At 41.6% G+C, this 14,693-nt stretch overlaps 1 protein-coding gene across 1 annotated transcript in view; it reads left to right on the forward strand.

The window, feature by feature from the left end:
* LOC138740075 (von Willebrand factor A domain-containing protein 3B-like) overlaps positions 1-14,693 on the forward strand; it is a 165,628-nt gene that overhangs the window by 64,483 nt on the left and 86,452 nt on the right. Inside the window, 3 exon segments of the mRNA XM_069892499.1 lie at positions 2,815-2,969; positions 9,483-9,621; positions 12,625-12,756. Coding sequence (XP_069748600.1) covers positions 2,815-2,969; positions 9,483-9,621; positions 12,625-12,756 — 426 coding nt within the window.

Genomic DNA, 14,693 nt, shown 5'->3' on the forward strand with positions numbered 1-14,693 from the left:
GAAACCAAATTCAGTCTGTGAAGGTCACCTCGGCAGTAGCCAGGAAATGTATAATGGTCATGTGGAAGTCCAACTCCCAATTAAATATTACACAATGGAGTAAGGAAATGGAGAGTTGTATTTCCTTGGAGAATTTAAGGAAGAAATATAACACATTTGTTAGTGTGTTGTAACTCTATCCAGAACACATTGGTACACAGATATAATTATACCCCTTCTGAATAAAAGAAAGGTAATAACCCGTGCTGGTAATGGAATGATTGAGATAAATGAAGTGGGTCGTGGCGCAGATGACATACTCTTGTATTTTGTTCCATTTTTTAAATTTTAGGTTACTTTGTGTTTTTCTTAAGTTCCCCTAAGGGTCTGTGACATTACTGATAATTTTTTTTGTGTTTGTTTAATGTTTATAATCTTTTTCTTGTGGTATTAGGGTATGGGAGGGAGAGGAGAGGGTTGGGGGGGGGGTGGGGAGAAGCAGATTCTGTATGTTATATACTATTGTTGAGAGAGATTGTGTTTGTTTGGATTTGTGTGAGTCTTTGAAAATCAAAATTAAAATATTTTAAAAAAGGCCAAATTCGATAAGGTCCCGCATAAACGACTGGGTTCCAAAATCAAGGCTCATGGGTTTGGGGGAAAAGTATTGATGTGGATTGAGAACTGGCTGGCAGGTAGAAGACAGAGAGTTGGATAAATGGCTCGTTTTCTGAGTGGCAGGCGGTGACCAGTGGGGTACCACAGGGATCTGTACTGGGACCCCAGCTGTTCACAATTTACATTAATGATCTGGATGAGGGGATTGGTTGTAATATCTCCAAATTTGCAGATGACACTAAGCTAGGAGGGGTTGTGTGCACGGAAGAGGGGGTCAGGAAGCTCCAGTGTGATTTGGATAAATTGGGGGACTGGGCAGATACATGGCAAATGCACTACAATGTGGATAAATGTGAGGTTATCTACTTTGGTAATACAAACTGGAGGGCAGATTACTATTTGAATGGCAATAGATTAAGAGATGGGGAAGTGCAGAGAGACCTAGGGGTACTTGTACATCAGTCTCTGAAGGCGAGCATGCAGGTACAACAGGTGGTTAAAAAGGCAAATGGTATGTTGGCCTTCATATCAAGAGGGTTTGAGTATAGGAACAAGGATAGCTTACTGCAGCTGTACAGGGCCTTGGTGAGACCCCACCTGGAGTATTGTGTGCAGTTTTGGTCACCTTATCTAAGGAAGGATGTTCTTGCAATGGAGCGAGTGCAGAGGCGATTCACCAGGCTGATACCTGGAATGGCAGGAATGACTTATGAGGAAAGATTGCGCAAATTGGGATTGTACTCGCTGGAGTTGAGAAGATTGAGAGGGGATCTCATAGAGACATATAAAATTCTGGCAGGACTGGACAGAATGGATGCAGATGGGATGTTTCCAATGGTGGGAAAATCCAGAACCCGGGGCCATGGTTTGAGGATAATAGGCAAAGCATTTAAGACCAAGATGAGGAGGAATTTCTTTACCCAGAGGGTGGTGAATCTGTGGAATTCATTGCCACAGAGGGCAATAGAGGCAGGTTCATTAAATATATTTAAGAGGGAATTAGATCTATTTCTTCAGTATAAGGGTATTAAAGGTTACAGAGAGAAGGCGGGGATGGGGTACTGAACTTTAAGATCAGCCATGATCTCGTTGAATGGCGGAGCAGGCTCGAAGGGCCGAATGACCTACTCCTGCTCCTATCTTCTATGTTTCTATGTTTCTATATCTTTGCCTCTTATGGATGTAAAGTCACCAGGTGAGTTCCTCCAGCATCTCTGTTTTTATATAAAAATGAGGCATCCCATTTTATCATGAGGAATTAAGTGCCTCGAAAAGTACTTTGCCTGTGAAGGCACACAAAAGAATGTACGCAGAAGACGAATACCAGATTTATCTGTGGTCACGAGGGGGGATTATCTTAGTCTGTGCTTTATGGACAATGTGTGGTGTGTGTCAGGGTCTGGGATTTGAAACATTAAATTTAAATTTAGTCCTACAGCACATTAACAGGCCATTTTGGCCCATGAGTCCGTGCCACCTAATTGCACCCAATTAACATTGTTTTGAACGGTGGGAGGAAACCGGAGCCCTCCCAGGGAAAACCCATGCAGACATGGGGAGAACGTACAAACTCCTTACGGATAGTATGATCCCAACCACTGGCGCTATAAAGGCATTGGGCTAACCACTACCCCAACTGCGCTGCCCAAACTGTTTCTTTTTCCGCAGATGCTGCCTGCTCTTTTCCAGCACTGCCCGATTTTTGATATAAGTCTTAGAAACAATTGGAAGATGGTTCAGTCACTGGAGCACAAGGACTTAAAATGATGGCGTAAGGATTCTGGGGACGTGAGAAAGAAAACCTTAACACGCAGCTGTGATCTGCAATCTGCTTCCTGTGTGGGGAGACATAATTAATCAGAACTTGCAATAGGGAATTGGATAGGTTTGTGGGAAAATAATTTTCAATGTTATGGGGAAAGAATGGTGACATGGGACTGAAGGGATTACTCTACAAACTGCTGGTGTACTTCAACAATATGGCAGTGCATTTGGGAATTCAATGAGAAGTTGCCATCAGACTTGGACTGTGCTGAGTTCCAAAGAATTATAATTTATTGAAGATTTTAGCTATAGATGACCTGAGGGTGTATCATTACTTAAGTGAAGTCTTTCAATGTGAAGCTTCTCCAATCCAGACATAATTCCAGTGCTGGGATCGTATCTTTACTTGTACTGTCTTGATTGTGGATAAATTTAATTGTCTCTATTTTCCAGGAAAGCAGAATTAAGCTGGTAAATGCCAAGTACTGTGGCCAATTTGTACACACCCTGTGGAAAGATGGATCTGTAATGCATGTTCATATCACCGCTGAGAAGTGCAAGCAGTACAAGAAGAGAATGAAGATTGCATTGGAACAGATGCAACAAAGGTAGGTTTAAATCTGTTAGCATTTGGTTGAAGATGTAGTCCACGGAGTCATAGAATTAAATAAAATGGCAATGCAAGGTGGGGCCATTAGGTCCACATCTTAATGGTGGTGAAAGTGGCTAACCATTTTCAACATAAGGGATGTTTTTGATCCAGCACACAGCATTCTGGAGGGGCAGGGCGAGCAGCCAGATATTGTGGTCCATGTGGGGACCAATAACATAGACAGAAGTGATAACATAGACAGAAGTGGGGATGAGTTCCTGAAGAAAGAGTATATGGAGTTAGGAAAAAAGCAGGACCTCAAGGGTGATAATCTCGGGATTGCTACCTGTGCCATGTGCTTGAGAGGGTAGGACTAGGAAGATGAGGTGGATGAAGGTGTGGCTAAAGAGTTGGTGCAGGGGGCAGGGGTTCACATTTATCTCTTCTGGGGATCGTCTGACATGTGCAAGAGGGACGGGGTGCACTTGAACTGGAGGGGACCAATATTTTTATGGGCTAGAGCTATTGGGGAGGGTTTAAACTAGTTTGGCAGGGGGGTGGGCATCAGAATGAGAGTGCAGAGATTTGGGGGTAGAAGAACAGATTTGAAGGGAGAGAGGAACCAGAATATTAAAGTTAATGAAGGAGGGGATGGTAAAAGCAGGTGGTAATCAAAGGAGTCTATGTGGGGGACATTCTCTCAAGTGTGCATATATATCTATATATATATCTATATATATATATCTATATAGATATATATATAGATATATATATATATTTCAGTGCAAGGAGCGTTGTAGAAAAGGTGGATGAGCTTAGAGCATGGATTGACACATGGAAATATGATATTGTAGCCATCAGTGAAACTTGGTTGCAGAAGGGGCATGAATGGCAGCTAAATATTCCAGGATTCTATTGCTTTAGGTATGATAGAACAGGGGGGTTAAAAGGTGGAAGAGTCGCATTGCTTGTTAGAGAAAACATTTCAGCGGTGCTATGGCAGGATAGTTTGCAGGGCTCATCTGGAGAGGCTATTTGGGTAGGATTGAGGAATGGAAAAGGCATGAAAACGCTAATGGGAGTGCATTATAGACCCCCTAATGGGCTCAGGGAATTAGAGGAGAAAATTTGTAAAGAGATAGCATGTATGTGCAATAAACATAAGGTGGTGATTATAAGAGATTTTAACTTTCCACACATTGACTGGGGCACCCATATTGTAAAAGGTTTGGATGGTTTGGAGTTTGTTAAAGTTTTCTAAATCAATACATAGAAGAACCGATGAAAGAGGGGGCAGTATGGAATCTCCTCTTAGGGAATGAGGAAGGTGACAGAGGTTTGTGTTGGGATCATAATACTATTATTTTTAGTTAATAATGGAGAAGAATAGGGGTGGTTGTGGATTGGGATAATTTATTTTCAGGGAAGGATGTAACAGAAAATGGACGATATAACTAGCCTGTTTCCGTGCTGTAATTTTTTGTATGATTAGAACAACATAAGTAGGAGTGGGAGTAGCCTCTCCAGCCTGACAAACCTCTCCAGCCTGACAAGTCTGCTCTGCCATTCATTGAAATCATGGCTGACCCGGTGATAGGCTCATCTCCACCTCGCTGCCTTTTCCCCATCTCCTTTAATTCCCTTATGGAAAAAATCTATCCAACCTTGTCTTAGACATGTTTACTGAGGTAGCTTCCACTGCTTCAATGGGCAGCAAATTCCACTGATTCACCATCCTCTGGGAAAACCAGTTCTTTCTCATCTCCATTCTAAATCTATTGCCCTGAACCTTGAGCTATGTTGCCTAGTTTTATTTTCTATGGACAGTATGTGACCTGCGTTTGTGCACTAGACTACACCCCAGCATCTGCAGGTTTTCTTATTTAGTCCCACATCACCTGCACATCACAGGTTTAACATTGCAGTATTTTTCAAATTCATTGAAGATTTCGGTCTCTACCTCTGCTTCAACCAATGATTTGCATATTTATTCCATCCCCTCAGTAAACTTGCTTTCCTCAGCTTCCCTATAATAGATTTCTTTAAAGCTATGATTTCTGATTTTTGACCTTGCTGTCACTAGGTCTGTCCTAGATGCCCCACCTGGTCCTTCAGTAGTCTTGCCTTTTTGCACCAGTCCAAATGTATCACATCACATTTACAACATAAGAACGGAAGGAATTCCAGTGAGCACAGGCCCAGACTTCAATTCATTAATTCCATTTCTGCCGAAATGTGCTGGTCATTAATCCTTGCTGAAGTCTAAAGTTCCCTCTTCACTATATCAGTCACATTGCCAACTTTAATGTTATCTGCAAATTTCTTCATTGTGGCTCTTGTGTGGTCTCAATCAGTTATGTACACAGTGGCGTCACTAGGGTTGGTATCACCCTCTCCCCTCCCCCCTCATGGACCTCCTCTCGTACCAGACCATACGGAATCCTTAGTAATGGTTTTGTACTAACGCTACTCGTAAATCATAATTGCATATATCACTGTATATACATGGTAATCTTTGGCTTGGCTTCGCGGACGAAGATTTATGGAGGGGGTAAAAGTCCACATCTGCTGCAGGCTCGTTGGTGACTGACAAGTCCGATGCGGGACAGGCAGGCACGGTTGCAGCGGTTGCAAGGGAAAATTGGTTGGTTGGGGTTAGGTGTTGGGTTTTTCCTCCTTTGTCTTTTGTCAGTGAGGTGGGCTCTACGGTCTTCTTCAAAGGAGGTTGCTGCCCGCCGAACTGTGAGGTGCCAAGATGCACGGTTGGAGGCAAGATCAGCCCACTGGCGGTGGTCAATGTGGCAGGCACCAAGAGATTTCTTTAAGCAGTCCTTATACCTCTTCTTTGGTGCACCTCTGTCTCGGTGGCCAGTGGAGAGCTCACCATATAACACAATCTTGGGAAGGCAATGGTCAGTGAGATAAACAACTAGAACAATTAAAATTACACTTTTAAATGACCATATCATACACACAGCTTGAATGTATTTACATTTACGTAGTTTCATGTGATTAAAATGAAAGTTCAATAAGAAAACAGTAGAATTCAAAATATTCATTCTCAAAAAAAGTTATTGATGTAGATTCAGAGATACTAATTATCACAATATTATAGCTAAAACAGAAAATTTGACAAAAGCAGCAACTCTAAAGATATCAGCAGCAACAAAAACAACAGCGCATGCTTGCAGCACGTGCAGACGAAATCACGTGATCTGAAGCACCGTTGTAATTGGGTAATAATGACAGCTCTGACCAGAGCACATTAGAAGGTTCAAAAATAAATTAGCATAGAGTTTTGGGCTTGTGGGTATATTGATGCATGTAAGCTGGCTTACAAAAAATGTTTTTGTTGTTATAACTAACTACAGTGATTTTTTAAATAAAAAATAATAAATTTCTGCCAAAACACTGCACAAAAATTTTATAGACAATCATTTTGGTGTCACCCCCCCCTCTGATGGCGTCACCCGGTGTGGTCTGCATCCCCCGCATCCCACGAGTGACGCCAGTCTAGCTCACTGGAAACAACCTTTTATCCGAATCTTGCAGCACAAAACTAGGTCTTTATCCACCATGTCCATGGTGACCAGTTGTTTAACGCATTAGCAGTTACTGTTTATGTCCTACTCCCATTCTGACTTCTGGTACTGTTTGCAGGGAGTTTGCATGTTCATTTTCCTCAAGTGTTCCTCCTGCATCCCAAAGCTGAGTGGGTTGCTGGAGTTAATTGGCCACTAATTTACCTGTAGTGTAGATAGGTGGGTGGGGTTAAATAACAATGAAGTTGCTGGCACATGTGAGAGAGTAAGTTGTAAAGGTTAAAGCCTTGTGTTTTTTTAATTCTTAGTTAATTTTGTGCCTGTCTCTTTAAGAGAACTATTGTTTGTAGTGTTACCATAGTGACTACGATGTAATATGTTGTAATATCTGCGCAGACTAACAACTTGTTCATTACTCTTCAGGATGTAGAAGGCGTGAGCTCAAGAAATTTTTCTTTGAATTTTCTGTTTCTCTACAATTTGTTGATCTATTTGTTATGAATCTCTTTAAAGTTTAAGCTTTATATACATTTTATATCTTCATTATACAGTAAATGCTTTATTATTCATCATTATGAAAGTCTTAATGTGCAGTTATGCAAAATGTTTATCCATTTTATCAATGAATTAAAGTTACATGAAACAGCAGGCCACAGAGATGGATTTATTGGATTAAAGAGATCGAAATTTGGAATATTGCAGCTCATGCTTTTGCAAGATGATACTTTGAAATTGGGATATATTAGAATAAGGAAAGTGTCGTCTATATAGATTGAAGGGAAATAAGTGGAAAAATGAGTTAATCTGAAGAAGCTGAGGTCAAGTGCGATCCACAAATGTGCTGAACAAACTCTACAGGTCGATCCACAAATGTGCTGAAGAAACTCTACAGGTCACGCAGCATCCATAGGAAGTAAAGGGCAACCAGAGTTTCGGATGGAGGGGCCTCAAGAGCCTTCTTAAATTTTTAAATATAGACATCACAGTAACAGACCATTTCGACCCATGAGCCGTGCTTCCCAATTTATACCCCATTAACCTACACCCTTGGTCCATTTTGAATGGTAGGAGGAAACCAGAGCCACTGGAGAAAACACATGCAGACATGGAAAGAACATACAAACTCCTTACAGACAGCATGGGATTCAAACCCCAGTCCAGTCCTGATGGATGGTGATGTAAAGGCATTGCATTAATCGCTATGTCGACAGTGCTACCCTATTGTTTAGTATTGCAGGATCAAGGTGGAGAATATCGTATCATGGCCTCTGTGGTTCAAGTTCCGACTTCATTCCAAAGGAAATGTGTCTCAGGAAGTGACATCAGAGAGCAGAGGGCTGAAGTTTCACAATAACCTCCAGGTTGACTTGCAATGGGATGTTCTTGGTTGAATTTCACAAACGGTGCAATGCACCTAAGAAATAATTACAAACATAATTTAAACTGGTCTAAATCAACATTATGCAAATAGAGGTATAGAAAAGGGAGTTATTTTGAGTTTAGCAATACCAACAGGATGATAAAATCTGATAATAGAAATACTGAGCAGGTTGGACAATATCCATAGAGTGAAAATAGAGTTAGTGTTACAGTTTAATGGGAGGCCATGGACCTGAAAAGTTCATCCCGTTTCTCTCTCCTTGGATGTCTCCCGACCTGCTGAGTATTTACAGCATTTTAAAAAATAATTTAAACTTTAAATTTAGACATACTGCATGGTAACAGGGCTTTTTTGGCTCACGAGCCTGTGTTGCCCAATTACACCCAATTGTCCTTCAACCTGTGGTACATTTTGAACAGTGGGAAGAAACCAGAGGCTCCTCCCCCACCCCGGGAGAAACCCACGCACACATGGGAGAACATACAAACTCTTTCTAGACAGCACAGGTTTTGAACCCTGGTCCTAATCACTGACGCTGCAACAGCATTGCACTAATTGTTACATTAACCGTACTGCCCATGGTGTTTATTTTAACAGCATTTTTTTTTTGCTTTCCTGTTTTGGTCGGTGCAAGACCAGGATTGATGTTATGGTACCTTCTGAGTGTCATTCTCTGAAATTAATTCATCTGAAGTCAATGGAATTAACTTGGGATACAAAGCAATATGCTGATCCGATTACATAGAGTGGGAGGCACAGCAAATGAGTCGACAGTTGGGGAGAGGCGCGTCCCTTATGAACAAGGAATATCATATTCTGTGACTTCCATTTTTATTTTCTTGCTGAAATTTGCATCCGCCCTCTCCCCCAACCTTTTTATTAGGGCTTCTGCCCTCTTTCTTGCCAATCCTGATGAAACGTTTTGGCCTGAACTATCTGTTGCCTTTCATGGATGTTGCCTGACTTGCTGAGTTCCTCCACCATTTTGTGTGTTGCTTCAGTTTTCTAGTATTTGCAGCTTCGCTGCCTGAAATTTTGTTGAAAGGATGGCTTTGGAAACCTATGATTCTGTAACGGTACTGATTTACCACAGCTTACAAACATGTAAAGATCACACTCACTCCTTTCTTTCAGCACACTGTGAAGTCGACTTTCCTTACTTTGCATTCTTCAACTCCCCATACACCACCCAGCCAAACACCTCTCACCTTCCCATACGGTGGTCCTGACGCTCTCACTCTCCTCCTCCTGCCTCTTAGATTCATCACCTGATGCTTAACATGCCCATGCATGCGCGCTAATATTCACGCACGTGCCTTTGGTTACATCAGCAGCGGCAGCTGGCACCACTTCCACCGAAGGTAGGTATGTAACCGCGACAATTCATCAATGCCATTTGCACTGAACTCACCACAAGGAGCATGTGTGTGAGCATCTTTGTCTGAATATTTTGCTGATAACAAAATACGTAATTCCTCAAAACCATGTGGACCACTAACAAATGGCTTTGGTATCACACTGAATCCAGTAACTTTAGAATGTCTTATAGATTCGTTCAGCATTTTTTTTAACACAAAATCATTTTCCTGGTATCATTTCTCCACAGAATTAACTGGCTTTGTCAAGGGAGCAAGGAGCTGTTTGGGACAATAATTGAGGATCAAATATATATCCTGGTTGACACCTCTCAATCTATGAAAGATAAACTGGAGTTGGTTCAAAAAAAGATCTTCCAGCTGATGCAGGTATGATACCAAGCAGTTCTGACTTTCAGAAAATGTGTTCCCACGTTAAGAAATATTTCTGATGAGCCTGTAGTCATCTGGTCAATGACTTGTATCCGAATAGTGTCAACTCCTCTTTCTTTCGTACAAATGGCTTATGTGGTTACTTCAGTGTGTGGATGAACAGGGAGACTTTGGGGTCCAAATCTATATATCCCTCAAGGTCGTTGCACAGGTTGATAGGATAATTAAGAAAGGCCTTCAGGATGCTGGGGTTCATTAATAGGAGGATTGAGTTCAAGAGTAGAGAGGTCACGTTGCAACTCTACAGATCTCTGGTGAGACCACACTTAAGAGTATTGTGTTCAGTTCTGGTCACCTCATTGCAGGAAGAATGTGGAAGCTATTGAGAGGGTGGTGCTACCTGGACTGGAAGGCAAGGTTAGCAAAGGTGGGACTTTTTTCTAGAAGGATGAGAGTTAACTTGATAGAGGTCTGTAAGATTATGAGAGGCATAGATAGGGTGGACAGCCAGCACCTGTTTCCCAGGGCAGGAATAGCAAACACCAGAGGGCACCTGTACAAAGTGAAGGGAGGGAAGTTTAGGGGAGACATCAGGGGTATGTTTTTTACACAGAGAATTATGGGTGCCCACAATGCTTTGCCAGGGATGGTGGCAGAGGCACTTAAGAGAATCTTCGGCAGGCACATGGATGGAAGAAAAATAGAGGGTTATGGGGTAGGGAGGGTCTAGTATTTTTTAAAGGAATATATGGGTTGGCACAACCTTGAGGGCTGAAGGGCCTATACTGTGCTGTATTGCTCTATGTTGTGGACAGGAGTAAATGTGGAATCGATTCTGGGTGAGTACATGGTCATAAAGCTTGAGAGCAGCAGGGATTATAGATGGGAGCGTTCTGACGAATCTTTTGTTTTTGTTTTAATTAGATAACCTTGACATGATGCAAGAGCTAATTTTTCCAGCAGTTGTGCATGACAAATGAATAGCTGCAACAACTTACTTTCTCCATGAGTTACTAGATGTGGGCTGTTAAAATTGCTTCTTTAGGTGATGATTATTCCCTCGGCGCTGTGGAAATGTGGTTATCACTGTTAAAGGTCCAAAATAAGGATTTATTTTCAACAAAATATTTCAGATACCTGTACTGCAGATTTTTTTTTCTGATTAGACGTACAGCATGGTAACACGAGTCCGTGACGCCTAAATACATCCAATTGATTACAACCCCAGTACATTTGAAGGGTGGGAGGATACTCATGCAGAAATGGAGAGAGCGTACCAACTCCTTACAGACAGTAAGCCCCGGGCTAATCCTGACTCCGTGTGCCGTCGACGCAGAGTCTCCGCGTTCTCTCTCGACTGCATGGGATATTTCTGCTCTCTCCCACATCCTAAAGATGTGCCTGTACTTTAATCAGCTCTTGTAAATTACCCTTGGTGTGGGTGGGTAATAGAAAAGGTTGGAGGAAGTTGCAGGGCTTGAATAGATTACATGGGCGAAAATGGGAATTCTTTCAGAGCTGGAACAGAATGCGTGGGCAGAATGGCCTCCTCCTAAGTTGTGAGATAATATGTTTGTCAGTGTAATGATCACATAGTTCATTCTGGTGACTGTTTCAGCTTTTAATGATTACTGTTAGAACGAACTGACATTTGGCCCTCCATGCCTGCTGCGGCAGTCAGTAAAATCGTGGATGAATTTTCAGCTCATCACCGCTTTTCTGCATGAACTCCAAACTACATGATTCTCATCATCGACATCCATCTCTGGCTCAGTCCTTTTGGATGGAGATTTCCAAAGTTAATTACCCTTTGGGCAAAGATGTTTCTCTGAATGGTTGACTCTTTATTTTGAGCCTGGTTTTAGACAGTGGAAGCATTGAGTGCGTTTTCTACTGGACATTGAGGACTGAATCCAGTGAGGAAGCCCCTCAAACATCGGGGGGTGGTGGGGGAAATGAGGAGAAACTGCAAGGGGCTACATACTAATTGTAACAATGTGCAGTAATGAAAACATATGGACATGACACTAAGGATGTAATAAGATTCTACATAGTTTTCTGCTGCAAATAAAGTTTATTGTGAATAAAGTTTATTTTTTGGATAACATCGATTCTGCAACCATCCTGTCAAAGCCCCTGAGAATTTTATAGGTTTGAATGAGATCACCTCTCATACTTCTAAGTTCTAGAGTGTGTTGGCTTTGGGGAATGGAATCCTTTCTTCTGGTTTATTCAATTTCCTCTTTTTGTTAACATTAACTTCCTAGAAATCAAATTTGCAGTCAACAGTGAACTTCACAACTTCACAAGTAGGATCGATAGATAATTATTAGGAGGGAATTGACACTGGCCTTAATGCAAGCAACTTACAAATACAGTAAAATCCCTTCTTATTTGGAATTGAAGCAAAAAAAATCGTGGAAAATAAGTAGGCAAATTTGGCGCCCCCTAGCAGTTAGTTTGTCAATCGTGCAACATGCAATCTCAAGCAACCAGCAAATGCACTTATCCGGCATTTACCAATCCCCATAGGTGCCAGATACTGTGAGTTTTAGAGATTTCTCTGCTACAAAATTACCTTTTGCTAAAACTCTGGATATAGGCATCATACAACAACTGTGCTGTCACTTTGCTGGTTGCACATTTTAAAAAAACACTTCTCATTCATCCAAACTCTAAAAGAATATAGAACCAATCTAGATCATTTTTCCATGTAAGACAAGTAAACCTGAGTCCAGACTTAAAATTCCTCAAAGATCGAAGAATACCAATGTCAGTTTAAGGACCGTGCTTTCAAACTGAAGCAGGTACTAGTACAAGATTCAAAAGGTATGTGGAGAGATACTGTATATGGATTTGGAATGATACGAACTAAACGCAGGCAAATGAAATTAGGTTAGAATGCCAACTTGGATGACATGGATGAGTTGGGCTGAAGGGTCTGGATGTGTCATTATTGGATATTGCAGGAGTATTTACTGTGATATTTGCTTTGTCCAGGAACAGCTTCGACACAAGACCAAATTCAATTTTGTGAAGTTTGGTTCCAGAGCTGAACCTTGGCGGCAGGAGCTGGCAGAAGTAAATGAAAAGAATCTTGAAAATGCTTGGTCTTGGATTAAAGGACTTCAGGTAAGTATACTTATGAACATCCTAAACATGTTTCTCATTAGAATTTCAATAATAGTTTCTATAGAATGTTGATAGCACCTCATAATTTATTGCTATAGCATCAACAGTTGGATCCAACAGACAGCCTTTAAATATCAGGCTTGAAAGTGGGCATGGTAAAAGGCATACTGAAAGATCACCCATGTGGATAATTTCCATTCACCAGAACAGGCACACAGAATTTAATTAAATGTTTCATCCAAATAAATGATCTTTAACAAGGGAGCCCCTACTCAGTACTTCACTGAATTGTCTCCCTGTTTTCGTCTGAGGTGACATTCAAGTAAAGTCAAATTTATTGTCATCTGATTGTACAAGTGCAACCCGACAAAACCGCATTCTTAAGTCCTCAGTGCAAAATACGCAGACACACAACGAGGAAAAACACACAAACAAACAATACATATGCAAGGATTTTATCCGAAAAAAAAAAAAATGTTTGCGCAAATGAGAATCTCGGATGGTTAGTGTGAGCAGTTCCTTTGGTCATTCAGCATTCTCACTGTCTGTGATAAGAAGCGGTTCTGGCTCTGATACCCGCAATATCTCTTGCCCAATGGGAGCAGCTGAAAGAGGCTGTGCGCAGTGTGGAAGGGGTCCTTAATGATTTTGCACACCCTCTTCAGACAACAATCCTGGTAGATGGTGGGGAGGGAGACTCATTGATCTCTCTGCCACTCATGGTCCTGTGGATTGACCTCCGATTCATTTCTCTTCAGCAACCATACCACACTGTGATACAGCCAGCCAAGACCCTCTTGATGAAGCTCCTATAGATGGTTGACATAATGGTGGCTGGTAGCCTTGACCGCTTCAGTCTCCTCAGAAAGTGCAGTCACTCTTGTGCCTTCCTGACAAGTGAGGACATGTTGAGTGCCCATGATAGGTCACTAGTTAAGTGAACTCCAAGGAACTTGGTGCTCTCCACTACAGAGCTGTTGATGTGTCGTGGAGGGTGGCCATTCCTCACTTCCCTGAAGTCCACGTTGAGACTCGGGTTGTTACTTTCGCACCATTTCACAAGATTTTACACCTCTTCTCTGTAGTGCGACTCATTGTTGTTGCCGATGAGGCCAGCTACTGTTGAGTCGTCTGCAAACTTGGTGACCCTGTTGGAGCTGGACCTGGCAAATCAGACTTGGGTCAGTAGCATGAACAGGAATGGGCTGAGCACACAGCCCTGAGATGCGCCAGTGTTCTTGAATCCATGGTTGTGATTCCCACTTTGAGAATGGTACCGACGAACCATTGCGTGTGCAGAGATTAGAAAACAGTGGAGGATAAACTTATTGTGAGGTAGTTAGAACACGAAAGTGAAGGAAAGTGATGAGCAATTAAAATTGGTATGTTAGCTATTAGGCAAATGCATTTCAGAAGTCATTCAGAAGTGAAATACTGCAGATGCTGTAAATCTGAAATAAAAGCAGGAAATACTGGAAAGGCTAAGAAGATCAGACAGCCACGAGGAAAGTTTCAGATTTTAGCACTCGCTCATGGATTACACAAAGAGAGCAAGTAGTTGGTCCTTTTTTCCCCCTTAAATTTGTATTTATTTTACCAGCAACTGTGAGCTTTATGCTTGTTGCTTGCCTCATGTAAATATCTTCTACTATATGATTAGACTGCTTTGCTCAGTTAAATTCTGCAATATTTTCAGCATTTGTTCTGAGATAATTGACAGCACTTATTCCCTTCGCTTTTGACATGGCATTATTCATCAAATGGCATTCATTACTGAGTAACTGAGGATGAAGACATAAACCAAAATATCAAAGTTTACAGATGCCCATTGAAACCAACGACCAAAATGTTTCCCCCTTGATAAAGGAAACATTTTTTCAGTAGCCTAAGCTGTATAATAGCAGCTAGTTATTGGATGATCAACACACCGTAATTGC

The sequence above is a fragment of the Narcine bancroftii genome, chromosome 7 (assembly GCF_036971445.1).
Source record: "Narcine bancroftii isolate sNarBan1 chromosome 7, sNarBan1.hap1, whole genome shotgun sequence".
NCBI classification, from domain to species: Eukaryota; Metazoa; Chordata; class Chondrichthyes; order Torpediniformes; family Narcinidae; genus Narcine; species Narcine bancroftii.